This window comes from Sminthopsis crassicaudata, chromosome 1 (assembly GCF_048593235.1).
Source record: "Sminthopsis crassicaudata isolate SCR6 chromosome 1, ASM4859323v1, whole genome shotgun sequence".
NCBI lineage: Eukaryota > Metazoa > Chordata > Mammalia > Dasyuromorphia > Dasyuridae > Sminthopsis > Sminthopsis crassicaudata.
The window spans coordinates 229,180,021-229,198,824 of NC_133617.1; the positions used below are offsets into that span (position 1 = coordinate 229,180,021).

The 18,804-nt window shown below is 35.4% G+C and overlaps 1 protein-coding gene across 5 annotated transcripts in view; it reads left to right on the forward strand.

Annotated features, from left to right (window-relative positions):
- The first annotated feature begins 2,081 nt into the window (after positions 1-2,081).
- Positions 2,082-18,804, forward strand: part of MYOM1 (myomesin 1) — a 162,981-nt gene continuing 146,258 nt past the window's right edge. For 3 of the 5 annotated variants that reach the window (XR_012483561.1, XM_074275922.1, XM_074275929.1), the window contains exons 1-2: positions 2,091-2,217; positions 7,763-8,134. Coding sequence is in view for 3 of the 5 variants with exons in the window: in XM_074275922.1 (XP_074132023.1) it covers positions 7,833-8,134 (302 nt within the window). In the remaining 2 variants the exon portion in view is untranslated. Of the gene's footprint in view, positions 2,218-7,762; positions 8,135-18,804 lie in introns of all 5 variants that reach the window. The other 2 variants (XR_012483560.1, XM_074275916.1) reach the window with 1 other exon arrangement.

The window sequence follows — 18,804 nt, forward strand, 5'->3', positions numbered from 1 at the left end:
GGGCAGTTGTGAGAAAACCAAACCAAACCAAAAAAAAAAAAACCCTACAAACACTGAAGGTCTATAATATGACTATTAACTAGAGTTATATATGTTATATATGACTCTCTCTCTCAATATATATATTATATTCTACATAATATAATATATATATTGAGAGAGAGAGAGTTAATATGACTATTAACTAGAGTTGTTTGAAGCCTCATTTCACTAAAGCCTCATTCCTAGCAAATTGGCAAAGATAACAAAACAATTTTAACATTATTTTGATTCTTATTTCTTTTAATATTAGTGATTAGAAGCATTCTTTCATATGGCTGTTAATGGTTGGCATTTTCTTGAGAAGTTCAAATTTTTTGAGCACTTATCTTTTGGAAATGCTTTTTTGATTACTATGAAAAATATTTTACATAAAGACTTATTTCCATATACAAAGTATAATACTCCCTTTATTACTTGAGATATATTAATTTTATTTGCATAAAAATGTTTCAGTTTCCAGTAGTCAAAATTACCTGTTTTATTTCCTGTATTTCTGTTCCTTGTTTAAGAATTCATTTCTTTCCCATTATATATTTTTGAAAAGAATAAATAAATCAACTAATTGTTGATTTCATTAAAGTCTTGTGCAGAAATGTTTGAATTTCTGCCATTTTAAAAAATTTCACAGGAACACCATACGCCAAGATTTAATAAGTAATTTTAGGTGATCATTGATTTAGAGTTGGAAGGTACCTCAGAAGTCATTAGTTCAATACTGTCACTTCACAGATGAGGTCACAGCAGCATGGAAAAAGGATGCTAAGGATCACACAGATAGGAGGAAGCACAGCTGGTATTTCATCTGAGGTCCTATAACTCCAAATTAATAATTCTCTTCATTGTCCCACACTTCCTGTTCTAAATCTCTTATTTTACCAGTGAGAAAAATGACCCCCGGAAAAAAATCAGTGAACTTCCTAGCATTACATGCTGATATTTGTAGGGTAAAGGAAGATATGATTCCCTCCCCGTCCAGCTCAATTCATGTAATTACTCCTCCCTCCAACACACACACACACACACACACACACACACACACACACACAAAGTATAGAACCTCACTATACTGCAAAACAATAGATATATAAGCATCACTTTAACCCATGAAGTTAGTAATAGTTTTTTTTTTTTTTTCTATAGACATTGTTGTTTTTTAGTTGTATCCAACTCTTCGTGACACCATTTGGGTTTTTCTTGGCAAAGATACTGAAGCGGTCTTCCATTTTCCTCTCCAGCTCATTTAACAGATGAGGAAACTGAGACAAACAGGATTTATCATTTTTTTTTAACTAACTTATCCAGGGTCACACAGTAAGTTTCTGAGGCTGGGTATGAATTCAGGTCTTCCTAGCTCAGCACTACTTAGTTGCCTTATAGGCTCTGCATTAAGAGAAATATTTTGTTTCACAGGACAGTGTGTTCAATGTACAATCAACCAGTCCATTCACTGAACCTTTGACTCATATATTCATATATATATAATATACATACATATATATAATGTATATATATTAAATAAATGAGAGAAAGTTGTGACAGCTGATTCAACACCAGTAGTCCTATCTAATTTATTTCTTAATGACATTTGCTTCCAGTTTTCTCCTTGCTCCTCTTTCATTGTCTATTCATTTATCTCTACTGTACTTGTACTATTAACAGAACTCTGAGGCCTGCAGCTTGCCATGAACATTCCAATTATGTTCTGAGGTTCAAATTACTTGACTTCTTTTCACTCCCAACGTTGACTGTTCTTTCCCTGGGAACTTTCATATGCTTTTAAAAATTCTGCTGACCAAAAAACATTGCATTCTCTCTTGCAGCAAAACGAATCTTTCCTTTTTGGTTGAGTGAGGTGAGACCTCCCTAGAGGGGGTAATGTCGTCTTGAGGTCTTGCTAGCCTGAATTCCTGAAGCTGTGTCTGTTCTTTTTTATCTCCCCTCTACCCCACCCTGCTTGGTTGCTAAATTTATCTGCCTTCTTGGCCATAAAAGGCCAGGTCTATGGCCCTGACTTTCTCCTGACTACAGGCATTATTTTTGTACTGACCCCCAGGATACAGTCTTTAGCCCTGCCTCTTTTTTTTCTTCGATTCAACTTGGGTGGATCTTCATTCTATCATTCAGTTACATCGTTACATTGAAATCTTTCTACCATCATTACTCATTTGGACCCTGGTAAGTAAGCGTGACATTTTCATGGAAGAATGTGCTTATTAGTAAGTGAGTTTAACAAGCCTGGATTGATTGTAGTTCCTTCTGTCTTCCAGGACCAGCAGTTTGTTGAGGGACTTGTGGAAAGAGCAGAGAAATAGAAAGATGGAGCTAATGGGAAAAAAGGGAGAGTGGGGCAGGAGCCAGTTTTTGATTTTTTTTCTTGGCACAGTTATTCTTACTGAATATTGTACTAGTTTTAAAATAAACTATTGCTGGAACTATGGAGAAATAGAAATGCCTTTCTGTCTGAACAGTGTAAATGTGAGCTAATTGTGCTTTCACCATTTAAACAGTTGTCTGGAGGGTGAGTTTTAGAATTGTGTAAAATCTGAAATGAATAAAGGAAGTTTGAAATCCCTATGTTAGGCACACAGAGAAGCAGATTAACTCTGAAATTACTGTCAGAAAATTTTCTTGATACTGCTTCAGGAGTATAAGATGCCTTATAATAATTCTTCAACACAATAAATCACATCAAAAATCATGATCATAGATTTGAAATTAGAGGGAGCTCAGGTATCACTTAATTTAGTTCTATTGTTTTGTGCAATTAGAAACTGAGCCCCAAAAAGCAATTTTTCTCAAGTACTCATAGAGAGTTAGGGCCTTTCCATGATCCAAATCTTGGGTTGCTTCCTCTGTAATAGTACTAAAATTAACAACTTCTGCCAGTCTGCCAATTAGCCATTTATACCTCCAAACACATAGTTAACCCGCATACTTACAAAGACATTCTGGCCTCAAAATTAATATTTCTCCCTAAACACCTATCTCTCTTATCAGAAGCTGCTATGTTGTTCAGCTAATAGAGCACTAGGCCTGAAGTCAGGAAGAAATGAGTTCAAATCTGTCTTCAGACACTTACTAGACACACTAGTGAATGGGCAAGTCAGATGACTTCGGTTTGCCTCTATTTCCTCAATTATAAAACTGGAGATAACAGAATCATTTCTCAAGGTTATTATGAAAATCAAATGAGATAATATTTGTAAAAATGCTTAGCATAGTGACTGGCACATAGTAGGTGCTTGATAAGTATTATCAAGAAGCAACTAATAATATTATTAAGAAGTAATTAAGACAATCATGTCTTAGCAGGTAATATAACTATTTTTCTTACTAGCAAACCCTCAGATATTTCTTTTATGGATTTTCTTTAGTAGATTTAGAAAATGAATGTGAGGATTTCTTGATTTGGTTTCAGAACATGAAAATAACTTTTTAAAAAATCATATGTTGGATTTAGTTGTAATAGAATTTGTTGTTGTTCAGTTGTTTCAGTCATGTCCAACTTTTTCAGTCATATTTAAACCCCATTTGGAGTTTACCTTGCAGAGATACTGGAGCTGTTTGCCATTTCCTTCCCCAGCTCATTTTACAGATGAAGTAATTGAAGCAAACAGGGTTAAGTGATTTGCCCAATGTCACACATCTAGTAAGTGTCTGAGGGAAGATTTGAACTCACAAAGATAAGTCTTCCCAACTCCAGGCCCAACACAGACTATTTCAGTCTATACCAGTTATAATAGAATAATGTAGGCTAAATATGTTTTGTGTTTCAAATGATGAATGGAAGAGAGCATGCAATAGGGAATAAAGAGTTGGATTTAGGGTCATGAAGCCCTGGGATTGAATCCTGTCTCAGATACTCAGTAGCTGTAGGATCTGAGAATCTCAGTTTTCTGGGTAAAGCATATGTCGCTCATACTTTAAGGTTTACAAAATGCTGAATATTCATTGCCTAATTTGATACTCTTAATACCCTATGAGGCAGGTGCCTTTGTTATCATTTCCACTTTTTATAGATGAGGAAACTGAGGCTCACAAACATTAAATGACTTGTCTAGGATCACAGAGCCAGTAAACTCAAATTGTTCTAACTCCAAAACCAGAATAAGACTCCATTTCTTCTCTGTTATTATACCATATGTCCTTAAATATAAAAATGAAATTTTGGTATAAAAAGAAGCAATAAAATAGAATAGGGTCAAAATATTTCACAGATATATGCATATTAACACAAGGTATACAAAATATAAATTCTTAACACCTCCTTGGATTAGCTGGACCCTGGCTTCTAACATACATAACATGTAGTAGTAATACACTATAGGCTCTTTCAAACTCCAGGCAGATGAACTCTGCAAAAGCCCCAACTCCTTAACCTTAGTCATCCAACCATCTCCTCTCCTTATGTACATTGCCCATTCTTCCATCTTCCCAATCCCTCATCTCTGTTCTGATTGTTATGGTGACTTCCCAGTTCCACTTCGGTGGGATGGCCTTGGGTGGGTGACATCATCTGGCCCATTCCACTATCCCCAGTAGAAATTCCTCTCGTCAGCAAACTTCCCTCCATTCCTGACTATGGAACAACAACAATAATAGCTAACATTTATATAGTGCCTACAATGAGTCAGGCACTTTACATATATTATTATCTCATCTAATTCTCATAATAACCTTGGTAGTTAGTGTCATTATTATCCTCATTTACTGTTTTAGAGCAGAAATTTGTCTTTGGGAAGTTTCTGAGGTCATTTGAAGTCATATCTTCTGATTCCCGGCCTAACTCTCTATCCACTGAGGCATCAAGGTGCAACCAATATTATTAACTGAAACCTGACTCTAACCTGAAGACACTGCATCTTTTGAAATCTTTCCCCTGGAGGTCACTTGACTTATAAGGTTGGGGCTGGGGTGGTATGTAGACAGGCTTATACCTTGCTCTTCACTCCTATTTCTGAACTATTTCTTTACTTTTCTTCTTAATGACCTTTTCTCTTTTAAAGTACATGCGGTATGTTTATATTAATCTCTCCTCATTCTTGCTGCAGTCATCTTCTAGGTCTTACAACATTTTCAAAGCCTTCACAACTTAATTCACGGGCTTATTTTCCATAACATCCATTGGCTTCTTCTTCAGGAACATCAGTATTCATGCCAATAATCTGTAAAATCCTGACCTCTTAATTCTTCAATTTCTCAAATTTAAAAACCTACTCATCTATTCCAGCCATGCACCAAGACAGTAATATCTTAAATCTCCTTCCCTTCTTCCTTCTCTCCCACTCCACATCTCTTTGCGTCTCTTCTCTCTCTCTCTCTCTGTCTCTGTCTGTCTGTCTGTCTCTGTCTCTCTTGATATCTCTTTTTTTTTCTCTCTTCTCTCTCTCTGCTTCTGCTTTTCTCTCTGTCCTTGTCTTTGTCTCTCTCTCTCTCAGAATTACATTATCTCTGGAAGTTGAATTAATGAGTATTTTACTTCCAGCTCCACAATCTCACAAACTCTCCTCAACCACTTAACATCAGGTTGCTAAGGAAATAAATAGTCTTTAAATTTTTTTTAACATATCCAATCCTGCTTACTTCTCTGGAACTTTTGATACTGTTGACTGCTTTATGATAGGATCTTCTCTTGGGTCAGAGATACCAAGGGAACGTTCTTTTTCTCCTACCTGTTTTACTCTACAACCTTTGTCTCATTTGCTGACTGCTTAATGTAAATATTCTTTTTAAAATTAATTTTATAATTATAATTTTTTGACAGTACATATGCATGGGTAATTTTTTTTATTAATGTAAATATTCTTTAAAAATGTGTTCTTACTTACATAGGCAGCATGGGATAAGGTCCCAAATGTTTAACCTGGTGTCAGAAAGACTTTACTTAATATATTTAACTGTGATCATAGTTCATATGGCTGTAGATGAGCCTTTCTAAGTATTTCTTAATCTGTAAAATGAATATAACAATATCTACCTCAGTAGTTGGTATAAAACTCAAGTAAGATAGTGTAAATAAAGTATTTTACAGACTTTAAAGTGCTACTTGAATGTTAATTTTCTGTTGTTGTTGTTCTCTCCTCCCTGTTCTTCCTTGGTAATATCATACATATACATGATTTTAACTATCATCTCTTTGCTGATGATTCCAACACACAATAACAACATGAAAAGAAAAGATCCCTTTCTTGCACATGATGTGTACGTTGTCTCATAGGTTACCATACTACTAGTAGGGTAGCAGACAGATAACATTCATGAAAGGAGATTATGTGACCAAATCATACATGTGGAGAGCACAAATTTAGGGACCGTGCACACACATCAAGGGCAATTCACATGCCTGATTCTGAAGAGCTGTCCATATCATCCGGTGATGTCAGTAAATTGTTATCATTTCCACTGGGTGTTACATTATCTCCATTCTCTAGTGTCTTGGCTCATCTAGACATCTCTACTGGTGTCATGGTTGCTGATCCAGCTTTGATATCATCTGCAAGGCTTTAGCCATAGAAACTCTTCAAGGCAGTAAGTGTGCTGCTCTCTGCTTCTAGCTACTAGTATGTAGTATTTGGAAAGCTTCTTCCTGTTATGGAGGGCTGTAACTTTTGTTTTTCTTTAATTATGTTGAAGCTACGTGACAGAGTATATAGATTACCAGGCCCAGAGTCAGGAAGGCTCATTTTTCCAGAGTCAAATTTGTCCTCAAGTACTTCTTAGCTTTGTGACCTTCAACAAGTCACTTAATCCTGCTTTCCTCCATTTCCTTCTCTGTAAAATGAGCTGGGGAAGGAAATGGCAAACCACTCCAGTGGTTTTTCCAAGAAAAACCCCAAATGAGATCATAGAGTCATGCAGGATTGAAACAACTGAACAATGACAAATGCATAATATTAATATTAATAACACACATCTATATAGAGTTGTGAGGTTTATAAATCACATAGTTTCAAAGCAGTATTGTATTAAGGTCTGGGCATTATATTATATTATATTTATTTTATTATATTATATTATATAAGCTAAAATGCATTCAACATGAAGTGAATAGAATCGTAGGATTTAGAACTCAACGGGGTCTTAGAGATCATCTTGCCCAACATTTTACAAGTGAGGAAACTGAAACCAAGAGAAGTTAATTGAATTTTTAAAAGCTACATTGGCAGATAGGACTTGAGTTCTTATCTCTGCTTAGGAGATGAAATCTACCATTTATAAGAACAGAGTTGTACAAAAAAAAAATTACTTCACATGGACTGAATTGAAAATTTTCACAATTTTGGAAACAAGGAGAGATTTTCCTAACAGGGATTTAAGACAAAATAGTGAGACTAAGCAGAAGATTAATAATCAAATCATCTTAAGAAATATTGTCTTAAACTAGCTTGACCAATGCCAAGGGGAACAGTCCTAGAGCTTGTTCCAAAGAAGGACATGGAAAGCATTGCATCAGTTAGAGTTTAATTAAACCTTCAATATTATTATTCAGTTATGAATGATTTTTATGGGATAATTGGAATGGTCACATTTAAGGAAACTTAGGATCTGTTTAGGATCTCTTCCATGTCTAATGCAAATGGGGTGATAGCTTCTTTTATTGGAAAAGAATCTAAGAATAAGAGTATGAAAAATAATATCTTAGCCAATAGGAAAATATTATTTTCATTTAGTTTCTCATTTGTTTATTAAAATGCTCTTCATTTTCTTTCTTTTTTTGTAGGTCATCTATCCCTTGAGACTTTTAATTAATACAAACCACCATAAAGAACTGTACAAAATAGGAACACACTATGTCTTTGCCTTTCTACCAGAAGTACCATGAGCACTACGACCGAGGGTACCGCAGTAAAGATCTTCAGTCTACCATGAGCCAATATCAGCAGGAGAAGAAGAGTTCTGCCATCTACACACATGGCTCAACAGCCTATAGTCACATGTCCTCAGCCCACCAGCAGCAGGCCTCTGAGGCCTATGGCTCCTCGGCTTATAGACAGAGCTCCCAGGCCTACAGTCTTGGATCTTCAGCCTATTCCTTAGGCTCCGAAGTCAGTAGTAAAGCATCTTCAGCCTATGATTATGGCTACAACCTTGGGTAGGTAAAAACAGGTCTTTAGGGACTGGGGGAAAGAGGTAACATTTCAAAGATCATAGCTATTTGGTACATGGGATAGAGAAGGGGGTTCTTTTCTCTGGGAGGCCTGACCACATCAACCTGTCAGAGGCATGGCTTCCTGAGCTGGACAGTCAAGGATATGCTGACAATGGCTTGTCCTCTGTTCTTGTCTATCTCCATTTGCCATCACAGTGTGCAGTCTTCCATGTTTGCATGCTGGGATCTTGCTTGAGTTATAAACTGTGATATTTCTCTTAGCAGGGAAGCTTTGTCAGATGTTAGAAGAACAGCAGCAATAGACAAAGAAAACATGATCTAAACTCTCATAATAGGTTTTTTGGCTGCTGTCTAAATCAAGGTCCAGCACAGGACTTAGAACAATTACTTGGTGAGAGAAGAGAGGCAATGTAGCTGTCATTTATTGCATTTATAAGTAGAGAGGCAATCTGGTCATTCCTCTGGCTTTATTCAAGTAAGAGGTCTCATATCTCATTTCCTTTAGCTTTAAAAACTTGTCTCTCTTTAAAAAAATTCAGCTACTCAACAAAACTCTAAGGGAGCATAATCATAGAGTGGATTCAGGGAAGGATGAATAGTCCAGAATGACTGGAGCATAAGGATAAAGAGGAGGGTAAAAGGTGATGCTTAATGGGTACACTGGGGTCCAATTGTGAGGACCTTAGAAATCAGCTCAAACCTACTTTGTTAACAGAAATTTGATGGATTCAGAAAGGGATCAAATATGAGTTAGATTTTTAAGCCTGTTACAATTTAGGATAGAAAATAATATAGTAACATAAAATCAATTCAAATCATAGTAGGACAAATAGAAAGATTTCTATCTAGAAGAAATAATCCAAAGATTTCTCTCTATCTTAAAGGTCTTCTGGTTAATTTTCTCATTTTATATATGAAGAAATTGCTAATTCAGAAGATAAAATAAATTATCCAAGGTCACATAAGTAATAAAGGGGCACAGCCAGAATTCTATCCCAAGTAGAATGGCTACAAATATAGTACATATTTTAGAAGATCAAACAATTCAATAAGTGTGTAGTTGTTGTTTAAGTTAGAAGTCAGTGGTTTGGTAGCTAATGTCTTGGCCTTGCACTCAGGAAGATCTGTATTCGATTCTTCCTTCAGGCACTTTATCAGTTGCATGACTAAGGTCTAGTCATTAGACTTTTAACCTCCCTCAACTTCAGTTTCCCTATCTGTAAAATGGAGATAATAATTGTACCTACTGGTCCCATTTGTTTTGAGGATTAAATCAAATGTGTATAAAGTGCTTTGCAAACTTTAAAATACTATATAATTATAACCTGTAATTTCCCAGCAAGGGTGTTCTGTGCCAGGTAATGAACATACAAAAGACAAAAAGAAGATTGTACTCCCCACCAAAGAATTCATCATATTCTACAAATAATTAACAACCAAGTGAATATAAAAGTGTAATTAAGCAAGGTACTGAGTTCTAGAGAATTCCGAAAATGGAACTTCATTTTTACAGCCAGATTAGATAAGGTCTTGTGGGGTAGTGAGGGAAGCTCAGGTTTGAAATGAAGAGTCAAAGAATGAGTAGAAAATAAATGGGGAAGATAGGGCCTGCAGGAAAGCATAGAGTCAGTTTAAAGAATGATGATCAGTCCACATTGACTGGGCAGGACTTCTTAAGCTTTTCCCACTTTCAATCCCTTTTCAACAGAGAAATTTTTACACGACCCTGGATATATAGATATATAAAATAAGTATAATATATATATATATATATATATATATTTACTGATAAAAAATCATAATTTTGCAACTCCTACATTCAGTTATGAGATCCCACAAAATATCATGAACTACAATTTGAAGAAGCTGGTGAGTAGAGATAGGGACCTGAAGAGTTTGCTATGAGATGAGGCTGAAGGAATATGTTGGGATCTCATTGTAGAAGACCTTAAATATCAGACTAAGAAGTATGGCTCATAGTTTCACTGTTTAGTTTTATTTTTGTCCATAAATAGATACAGATTATGTTGAAAATCTACATTTAACAGAAATAATACACATATATAAAATTTCAGAGCTAAGGTGAATAACTAAAATAAAATTTAAAAAAAAAACATCTTTTTGGATAGACTATGATTTTCACTGAAACAGAGGAGGGGTAGCCCAACCAAGTTCCCTTTTCTATCATTTTAATTCTCACAAAATTTAATTCCATCAAAATCTAGCCCTGTAACATATAGCATATGTATCAGAAGTTAAAACATGTACTGAAAAGAAAAAAAAATTGGTTTAAAGAAGGCATTTGCTGGACTGCTTGAGGGCAGAAATCCTTTTGCTATTGGAATATGGCCCAAGATACAGAGCTGCCATTTTCTTAGCTCAGTCAGTGAATTCTTGGCAGCTGCTGGTATGTTCAGCCAGGATCTGTTAGTGTAGACCTGGAATTTATGAGGCTGTAGTTCTGGAATCCTAGTGTAAAATGATACAGGATCATTTTACAAGCTTCTTTTCACAGGGTCAGATTCTGCCTTGGGATATTCATAATTACTGGCCGCAAATTCAGAACCACCTTCAGGGTAGCAGTGTAGGCAGTGGCTTCAAGTGGCCTAGCTGACAATATTCACCACTTTGAAAGAAAAGTTGGGAAAAAATTAGTGATGTATTGTTTTTTTTTTGCCTAAAAAATGTCCTGTGATTGTGGCCAAAAATAAAACCCAAATCCAGAAGGTTCCCCTTGATAAGGAAAACAGCTGTTGTATTCTAAAGGAGGAAGGCACCATGGATATCTATTTTCCTGTACTGTTTGTGCTCAAGGAGCCTGAAGAAGCTAGGCATTTTCCATAACATGTAACCATTAATCATTACTGTCTGAAAGTCTGCTTGGAGCTGTAACACAGAAGACTTATTTGCTTTCTTGGCTATTGAGGAATTCTCAAAGAATATTATGTATTAAACATTCGTGAAATTGCATGTCTTCTTAATTTGGCTCCCAATGTCATGTACAAATAAATATTCTATGAGAACACCTAGTAGATAATACTTATCTGTCAGTTTAGCTATTATTGTAGACATAAATAACATGCTTCCAGGAGGTTTTTTTTTTAAGTCTTTTCGAAGTAAGTATCCTCTGGAATTCTTAGCCATTTTCAAAATCCAGATAAAAATCCTCATGGGAAATGAGAATTGTTTTTTTGAAGATAACCTCACAATTCTTTCCATTCCTACTTATCTTTTTTTTTTAAATTTGTTATAGTAGAATGATAGTTAAAATCATATATGTGACTCGTTTGAAATGACTCCTTTTTGAAAAGCAATATTCAGTTCCTGACTTGTATTCATACCATCATTTAAGTGTGGTTGTTGGAGTTGCTGGGCACAGAATAGCAACTAATCAAGAAGCCCCTACATCCAAATTCTAACTTAGGGCATGGCTAGAATTGGGTCTGAAAAGCTAATTGAGCTCATGTCAGAGCTGAGATCTTCTTCACCTTCACTGCCAAAAAGAGTCAGGTGCCTTATTAGCATTTCTTGTATTCATCATAAATAGTAACCTTGGAATATATTTCTCATCATTTCTTTCCTAGAATCATAGAATGTTCAAGCTAGAAGAGGTATTAGAGGTCATGTGATTCAATCTTTTTATCTTTGTTCCTCTTAGGAAAACTAGTTTCCAGAGTTATAACTAGGAATTTTTTCTCTTTTCTTTCTTCAGACAAAAATAGTTGAACAAGGGCTAAGGGTGGATAACAGTGACATGAAGGGTGGTTCAGTTTCAGGAGGTCACCTTAGCCCATCTTTACTCCCTCCCCCCAGGATATAGAGGGAGGAATGTGGGGGGACCTCCACTAGCACAGGACTCTGGGGATGAGCCTTTTCAGTCAGTCAGTCAGTCAGTCAGCCAATCAGCATTTATTAAGCACTTGATATATACCAGAAAATATTCTGGCAAAACAAAGAAAAGCAAAACCCCTTCTTTGTTTTCAAAGAATTCACATTCTAATTGGTGGACAACATGTAAATAATTAAGAACATACAAAACATATAGAGTGTAAATGGAAAATAATTTGGGAGGAAAGGGGTTAAGAGGTTGAGAGATAACTAGGAAAGGACTCCTAAAGGAAACTAGACTTGAGCTGAGTTTTAAGGGAATCTAGAAGAGCCAGTAGGCAAAGGTGGGGAGGGAAAGCTTTTCAGACCCAGGGAACAGTCAGAACAAATGCATGATACTGTGAGATGGAGGGTTATGTGTGAGAAACAGCAAGCAGGGTAGTGTAGGCATGACATTGAGTACACTTTGTAAAGACAGGAAGGGACTAGATTTTTTTTTATTATATATATATATATATTTTTTTTATTAATTTTATAATTATATATTTTTTGACAGTATATATGCATGAGTAATTTTTTTTCTATAACATTATCCCTTGTATTCATTTTTCCAGATTTTCCCCTCCCTCCCTCTATTCCCTCCCCTAGATGACAGGCAATCTCATACATTTTACATGTGTTACAGTATAACCCAGATACAATATATGTGTGTAAATCCAATTTTCTTGTTGCACGTTAAGTAGTGGATTCCGAAGGTATAAGTAACCTGGGTAGATAGACAGTAGTGCTAACAGTTTACATTCAATTCGAAGGGACTAGATTGTAAAGGATTTGAAGGACAAACAGGATTTTAGATTTGATTTTAGAACTAATAGGGAGCCCCTGAGGTTTACTGAGTAGGGGAATGGCATTGTAAGACCTGATCTTATAGGAAAACCACTTGGGGTATCTGAGTGAATAAATGATGGATGGGAGTGGGGAGAGAGTGGAGGCAAAGTTATTGTAATCATGGAAATATGAGATGATGAGGCAGCTACAAAGGAAAGACGTTTACAAATATTGTGAAGGTAGAAACAGCAAGACTTAAGGCAGAGAGACCGATTGCAAGATTCTTTCAGATAGTTTAGGTATGAGGAATGGTTTATTGAGATGGTTGCTAAATGAATAGAAAGAAGGAAATGGGATACAGAAGATGCTGTAAAGGCAGAATCAATAAGACTTGACAATAGATTGGAAATGGTTAATGGTATATGACAGTGATAAATCAAGGGTGACACCATGATTGTGAGCCTAGGTACCTGAGAAGATGTTGATGCTCTTAATAGTAATCAAAACATTGTGAATAAGGAGGAGTTTTAGGGAAAAGATAATTCTCCTTTTTCCTGTCTACCCTTATTCCTTGCTGAAGTGAGAGTTAGAACACATCCTCTTCTGGTGTCCCTGAATCCAAATCCATCCCTGGCACAGAGAATCATGAGCAATTCCTGTACCAGCAATTCCTTTTGGAAGAAGCTTGCCTTCCTTCGAAAGAATTACAGTTGTTGGAGTCCCACGGCAAGCCTCTTTACCCTGCAAGTTTATGCAAGCTATAACTTTGTTTAATTCAAAATCTCTACAGAGTTCTTTTGCATTCTCAGGGAGAAAGATCTCAATTCTTAATGTCCATCCATCAAACTTAGAGGCTGAGGTTCATTCATTTCTGAACAAATTGACTTTTTCTTTTTATTTAATTTTAATTTAATTTTCACTTCCAAATTCTCTTCCTCATTCTTCTGTTTCTACCACCCATTGAGAAAGAAAAAATAAAATCCATCACAAATGTGTAATTATGCAAAACAATTTCAATCTTAGTCTGTCCAAAAAAAAGGAAGAAAGAAAAAAGAAAAGAAAAGAAGTTTCCATCTGTATTCGGAATCCATTAGCTTTATCTGGGGAGGGGGTAGTATACTTCTTCATGAGTCTTTTGAAATTGTGGTTTGTTCATTGTGTTCACCAAGTCACTGAACCTTTCAAAGTTGATTGTCTTTACAATATTGATGTTATTATAGAAATTATTCTCCTGGTTCTGCTCATTTCATTTTGTATCAGTTCATACCAGTCTTCCCATGTTTTCTGAAACTATCCCCTTCATTATTTCTTTTACGCATTCCATATTGTATTCCATCCATATATATTCCATTACATTTATATACTACAACCAGCCATTCCCCAATTCATGAGCATCCTCTCAGCATCCAATTCTTAGCTACCACAAAAAGTATTGTTATAAATATTCTTATATGTTTAGGTCATGTTTCTTTCTCTATGATCTTTTTAGAGGATGGATCTTGGATCAGTATTTCTAGGTCAAAATATGCATAGTTTAATAGCTTTTGGAGCATAGTCCCAAAATACTTCCCAGAATTCCAGTTCCAACAACAGTGTTTCCTCACAATTTCTTTAGTATGTATCATTTTTCTTTTTTGTCATCTTAGTCTGATGGATTCTAGAACCATTGACTTTGGAGATATGCTTTAGAGGACCATAAATCTAGTAGATTAGTCTTCTTTCCAGCAGATGATAGATAGATTCTATATAGTCCTTTGCTTTATTATAATTTATAATTAATTTTTTTATATTTTATAATTATAATTTATTATAATTCTTTGCATAATAATTAGTGCTGAAATTGTATAAGTTCTGAAATCTATTTATATTAATTCAAAACCATAAGTGTTAAATCTTATTGGTGAAAACCAAATTGAACTAAAATTTTATGGGAAATTGGATTTGACTGAAGATGACTAAGAAATCAAGGTCGTACTTTCTTACCTCCTTTGCAAAGTCTGCTAGAAGAGGAGATAGTGTTTCTTTAAATTCTGCTCCAAGAAAAATCGCATTTCTATCCATGTGTTGTTATTATAAAAACAAATAAACTCCAACTACAACCCTAGTCACTGTGTAATGAAGAATTACCATGAAATATCAGGGTTTACTTGAAAATACTTGAGATCATCAATTTAAAATTCAAAATACTGAACAGTGACACTGTCAGTAGAGTGAGAGGCTAGAGGGAAAACTTAGGAAATCTTATGAGGACAGAAAGTCAATACTGTCTCCTTAAAATCTTTAAATTGCATGAAGGATAACAAAGACCCAAATCCCTTATACAGGAAAAACAATCTAAGGATGGTTCCAACCTATTTTTTCACCCTGTCCCTCTACTCACCCTGATGTATCTCTTGAGTTGTTTGTTGGAGGAGAAAAGTAGAACTCAGTGAATTCTTTTCATTCTATAAAATTAATTGGCAAATTATTCTTTGCAATTTGAGTTTCCTTGTCTTAAAAAAGTCTTTATTTCTTAGTTGCCTTTTATAGATTAAATTCATGCTTGTTTAGGTTGAGATAATATGAGGAGCCCAGAGGGTGAGTGCAACCTTGCTTAAATAAGTGAACCACTGAATGATTTGAGTGATTCAACTGAAAGTCCAGGAGAGGTAGGGCTGATGTTTTCCAGTGTCTCTTAGTTAAAATGTCAGGTCCATTTTTGCAAAGCTTTAGGCCCCGTGGAATCTGCACCTTCTTGATGGCCAGGCAACAGCACAGCATAACTGAGCTTCCCCACTGGGATCAGGGTTTCTGTGAGATCTGAAACAGTCTCTCCAGCGGACTTTGACCTTTTCTATTACACTCTTTCTGGATGAGACAAGAGAAGGAGGAGCCAGCTCAGATGTGGAAAATGCAGTAGCCACTGGCAAAAGTACCACAGTGACCACAGACTGAGGCAAACCACAGTCTAAGGTATGAGAGAATTTTATCTTCCTCTAAAAGATGACAAATACTGTTCTGAAGTTTTCAGTAAAGCAGTTTGCATACATTTTGTATGATTCTCCCAACAATATTGTGAGATCAGAGCTATTATTTTTCCCAAATTGTAAAAGATTAAACTGAGGTTCAGAGAAAATAGAAATCAAATAAGGTAAAACAAACCCAAAAGAATGGTGAAGCTAACAAAAGAAATATTTAGTACTAAGAGTTGATTACTTGGGTTCCTAGGTCCTTAGGTTTGTTGTACCCTATGGAATTATAGTGCATAAGGATCTTGCAATACAACAAGCAGTTTACATCTGTTTAAAAGCAAAAAGAAAACATAAGCACTTTTCATTTGAGCACTAGTATTTTAATAATGCTTTTAGTCTTTTCCTTGTAGTCTTTATATCAATACTAACTCAGGATTCACAAGACCTGAGTCTAAGTTCAGCCTCAGACACTTAACATTTCCTAGTTGTGTGACTCCAGGCAAGTCATTTAACCCCAATTGCCTTGCAAAAAACCAAAACCAAACTAAAACAAAACAAAAAAAATGGGGGCAGCTAGATGATACTATGAATAGAACATCAGCCTGGGAGTCAGGAGGACCTTATTCAGGATTCATTTAATTATATGGTAAATATAAAAACATAAGCATTCAATGAAACAATAAATATGAAAGTCTGCAAATTTGTTGTTTGTTATTGTTCAGTAGTGTTTGACTCATTTCGGGTTTTATTGAGAAAGATACTGAAAACGTTTGCCATTTTCTTTTCCAGTTATTTTTACAGATGAGGAAACTGAGGCAAACTTAGTTAAGTGACAGCTAGAATCTGAATATGGATTTGAACTCAGATTTATTCATTATACTAACTAGTTGCCCAAAGTTTACAAAAGGAAATTTCAAATGAAAATACATACTGAAAAAACTAATTACAGAATTACAACTTAAACAATGCAACTTAATACAACAATAAACAATACAACTTAAAACAAATAGTCCCTCCCCACCTCCCCACTCCCATCCAATTTCCCTGTGATTTGACAAACTAGATATACAAATTTGAAAGCTTCCTCAAAATGTGAAGGGCCGAATTTTATCCTGGATGAGACCCCACACAGGGTAGTTGTACTGTGGCACGCCATTATAGAATCAGGCCTACTATGTATAGCCCTCATAGTTATAGTAGTACTCTGATCCTGATCTCTTTTCTAATGCCATCTGTTCAAGCCCCCATCAAGTTGTATTTCTCCCATTGTTAAGTGCCAGTGACAAGCTCCTCAGTTCCTTTTATCCACTTAAACAAACCTTTACAACAGCATATTTTCTTCTAAGATAAAGCAATAATAAAAGTATAACCAGTTTCCCTTTCTAGCTTATGGGCATTCTCTCTCCCTATCTGACCTTGGTCTCTATGGAATAGATCTGCACTTAGCAGTTCCTACATAAAATCCATATTCACTTCCAGATTGTGGCAATCATCTTCTGGATGGGTTCTTGTTTCTCCTTCTGCTGGCCTCAGCCCTGAAGATCACTCCTTTCTCCTCTGAGTTTTAAGTTTGGACTGGCTATAAAATCCAACATAGACTCAAATTCCCAAACTCCTGGAGGTTCACCCTTTTGATTTTTTCAAATCCACTAGCTTCCAGATTAATCTCCTTCATCTAAAACAAAAAAGATCAGATTGAGAGAACCAATGCCTATTTTTCACAGGGGCACATATTAGCCTTGATAGCCAGGATCCTAGACATTTCCCTTTACAGCATTATTTCTCACTATCAATGAAGGAATCAAACCATATTAGAAATCCATCAATCTATCAAGATAGAAGAGCCAAAGAGAGAATGCAGCCAAAGAGAAATTGGTGAGGTTCTGGTGCCCACTGTCTATTTGAAGGCTCCCCCTCTTCTGGTTGTCTGAACCTGTGGTTAGTAAACTATTCCTAATTCCTTGATGGAATAACTAATAATAAATAATTTTAACTATTAACTAATAATAAAATATCTCTAGGGTTAAGTGATTTATCTAAGGTTAAGGAGCTAGCAAGGAGAAGATCCTTAACTTTATCCACAGCCTGGGAGGCTTTCTACTACTTTCTAATCTGCAAAATGGGATAATCATAGTATTAACTCGCATATTTATTGTGAGGATGTATGTAAAGTTTGCAAACTTTAAAGTACTATATAAATGCTAGCTATTATTATCATTGCTGCTGCTGCTGCTATTACTACTACTATTTGATTGGTTATTATTGCTATATAGAATTCCTATGGGATTTCAACAAATATGATTTTAGTTAATATCTATCAAACATCTACTACATCAAAACATCAAACACTGTACTGAGTACTAAGGGAGATTTTAAAAGATAAGAGACTATATTCAAGAACATTCAATTTTGTCTTGTAGTTATTATGTACACAACAGAGCCATATAAGCGGTGTCAAAAAAGTACAGAGAAGGAAAAACTCTTCTCCCTGACAGGATTAAGAGAGACTTCAAGGGGTATTAGCCATAGGTTTTTTTTTTTTTATTTTCCTTTTGATTGCTATAAGCATAGCATGTCCAAGGCAGGACCATGTAACGTGATCATCATTGTTTTCATGTGCATGCCAACTGTGGAATTTATAATGTAAGAAACAGTACCATAAGCAATATGATAGTGCAGGGGAAAAGGAAATATATATGTATATGTATATGCATATACATATACATATACATGTTACACACACACACACACACACAGAGTCAGAGGCACCTAGTTACCCCTAAAAGCCCCTAATCCCCATATCCTATAATCAGTCCCTAAAGTCATATTGTTTCTGACAACTAAAACTCAGAAAGGATATATAGAAAGGAAAAAAAATGTTTAAATGGGAACAGAAATAATAAAAAATAAATTATCCTCTGTAAAATTTGAATGAAGCATTTCATCAAGATTAGAATTTACTTGTGGGGGACTTACTGTTAAATGAAAAGATGTTTTTGGGGAGGGATTTCTGTTGTACGTGTGTATCGTTTTCATTTTAAAGTG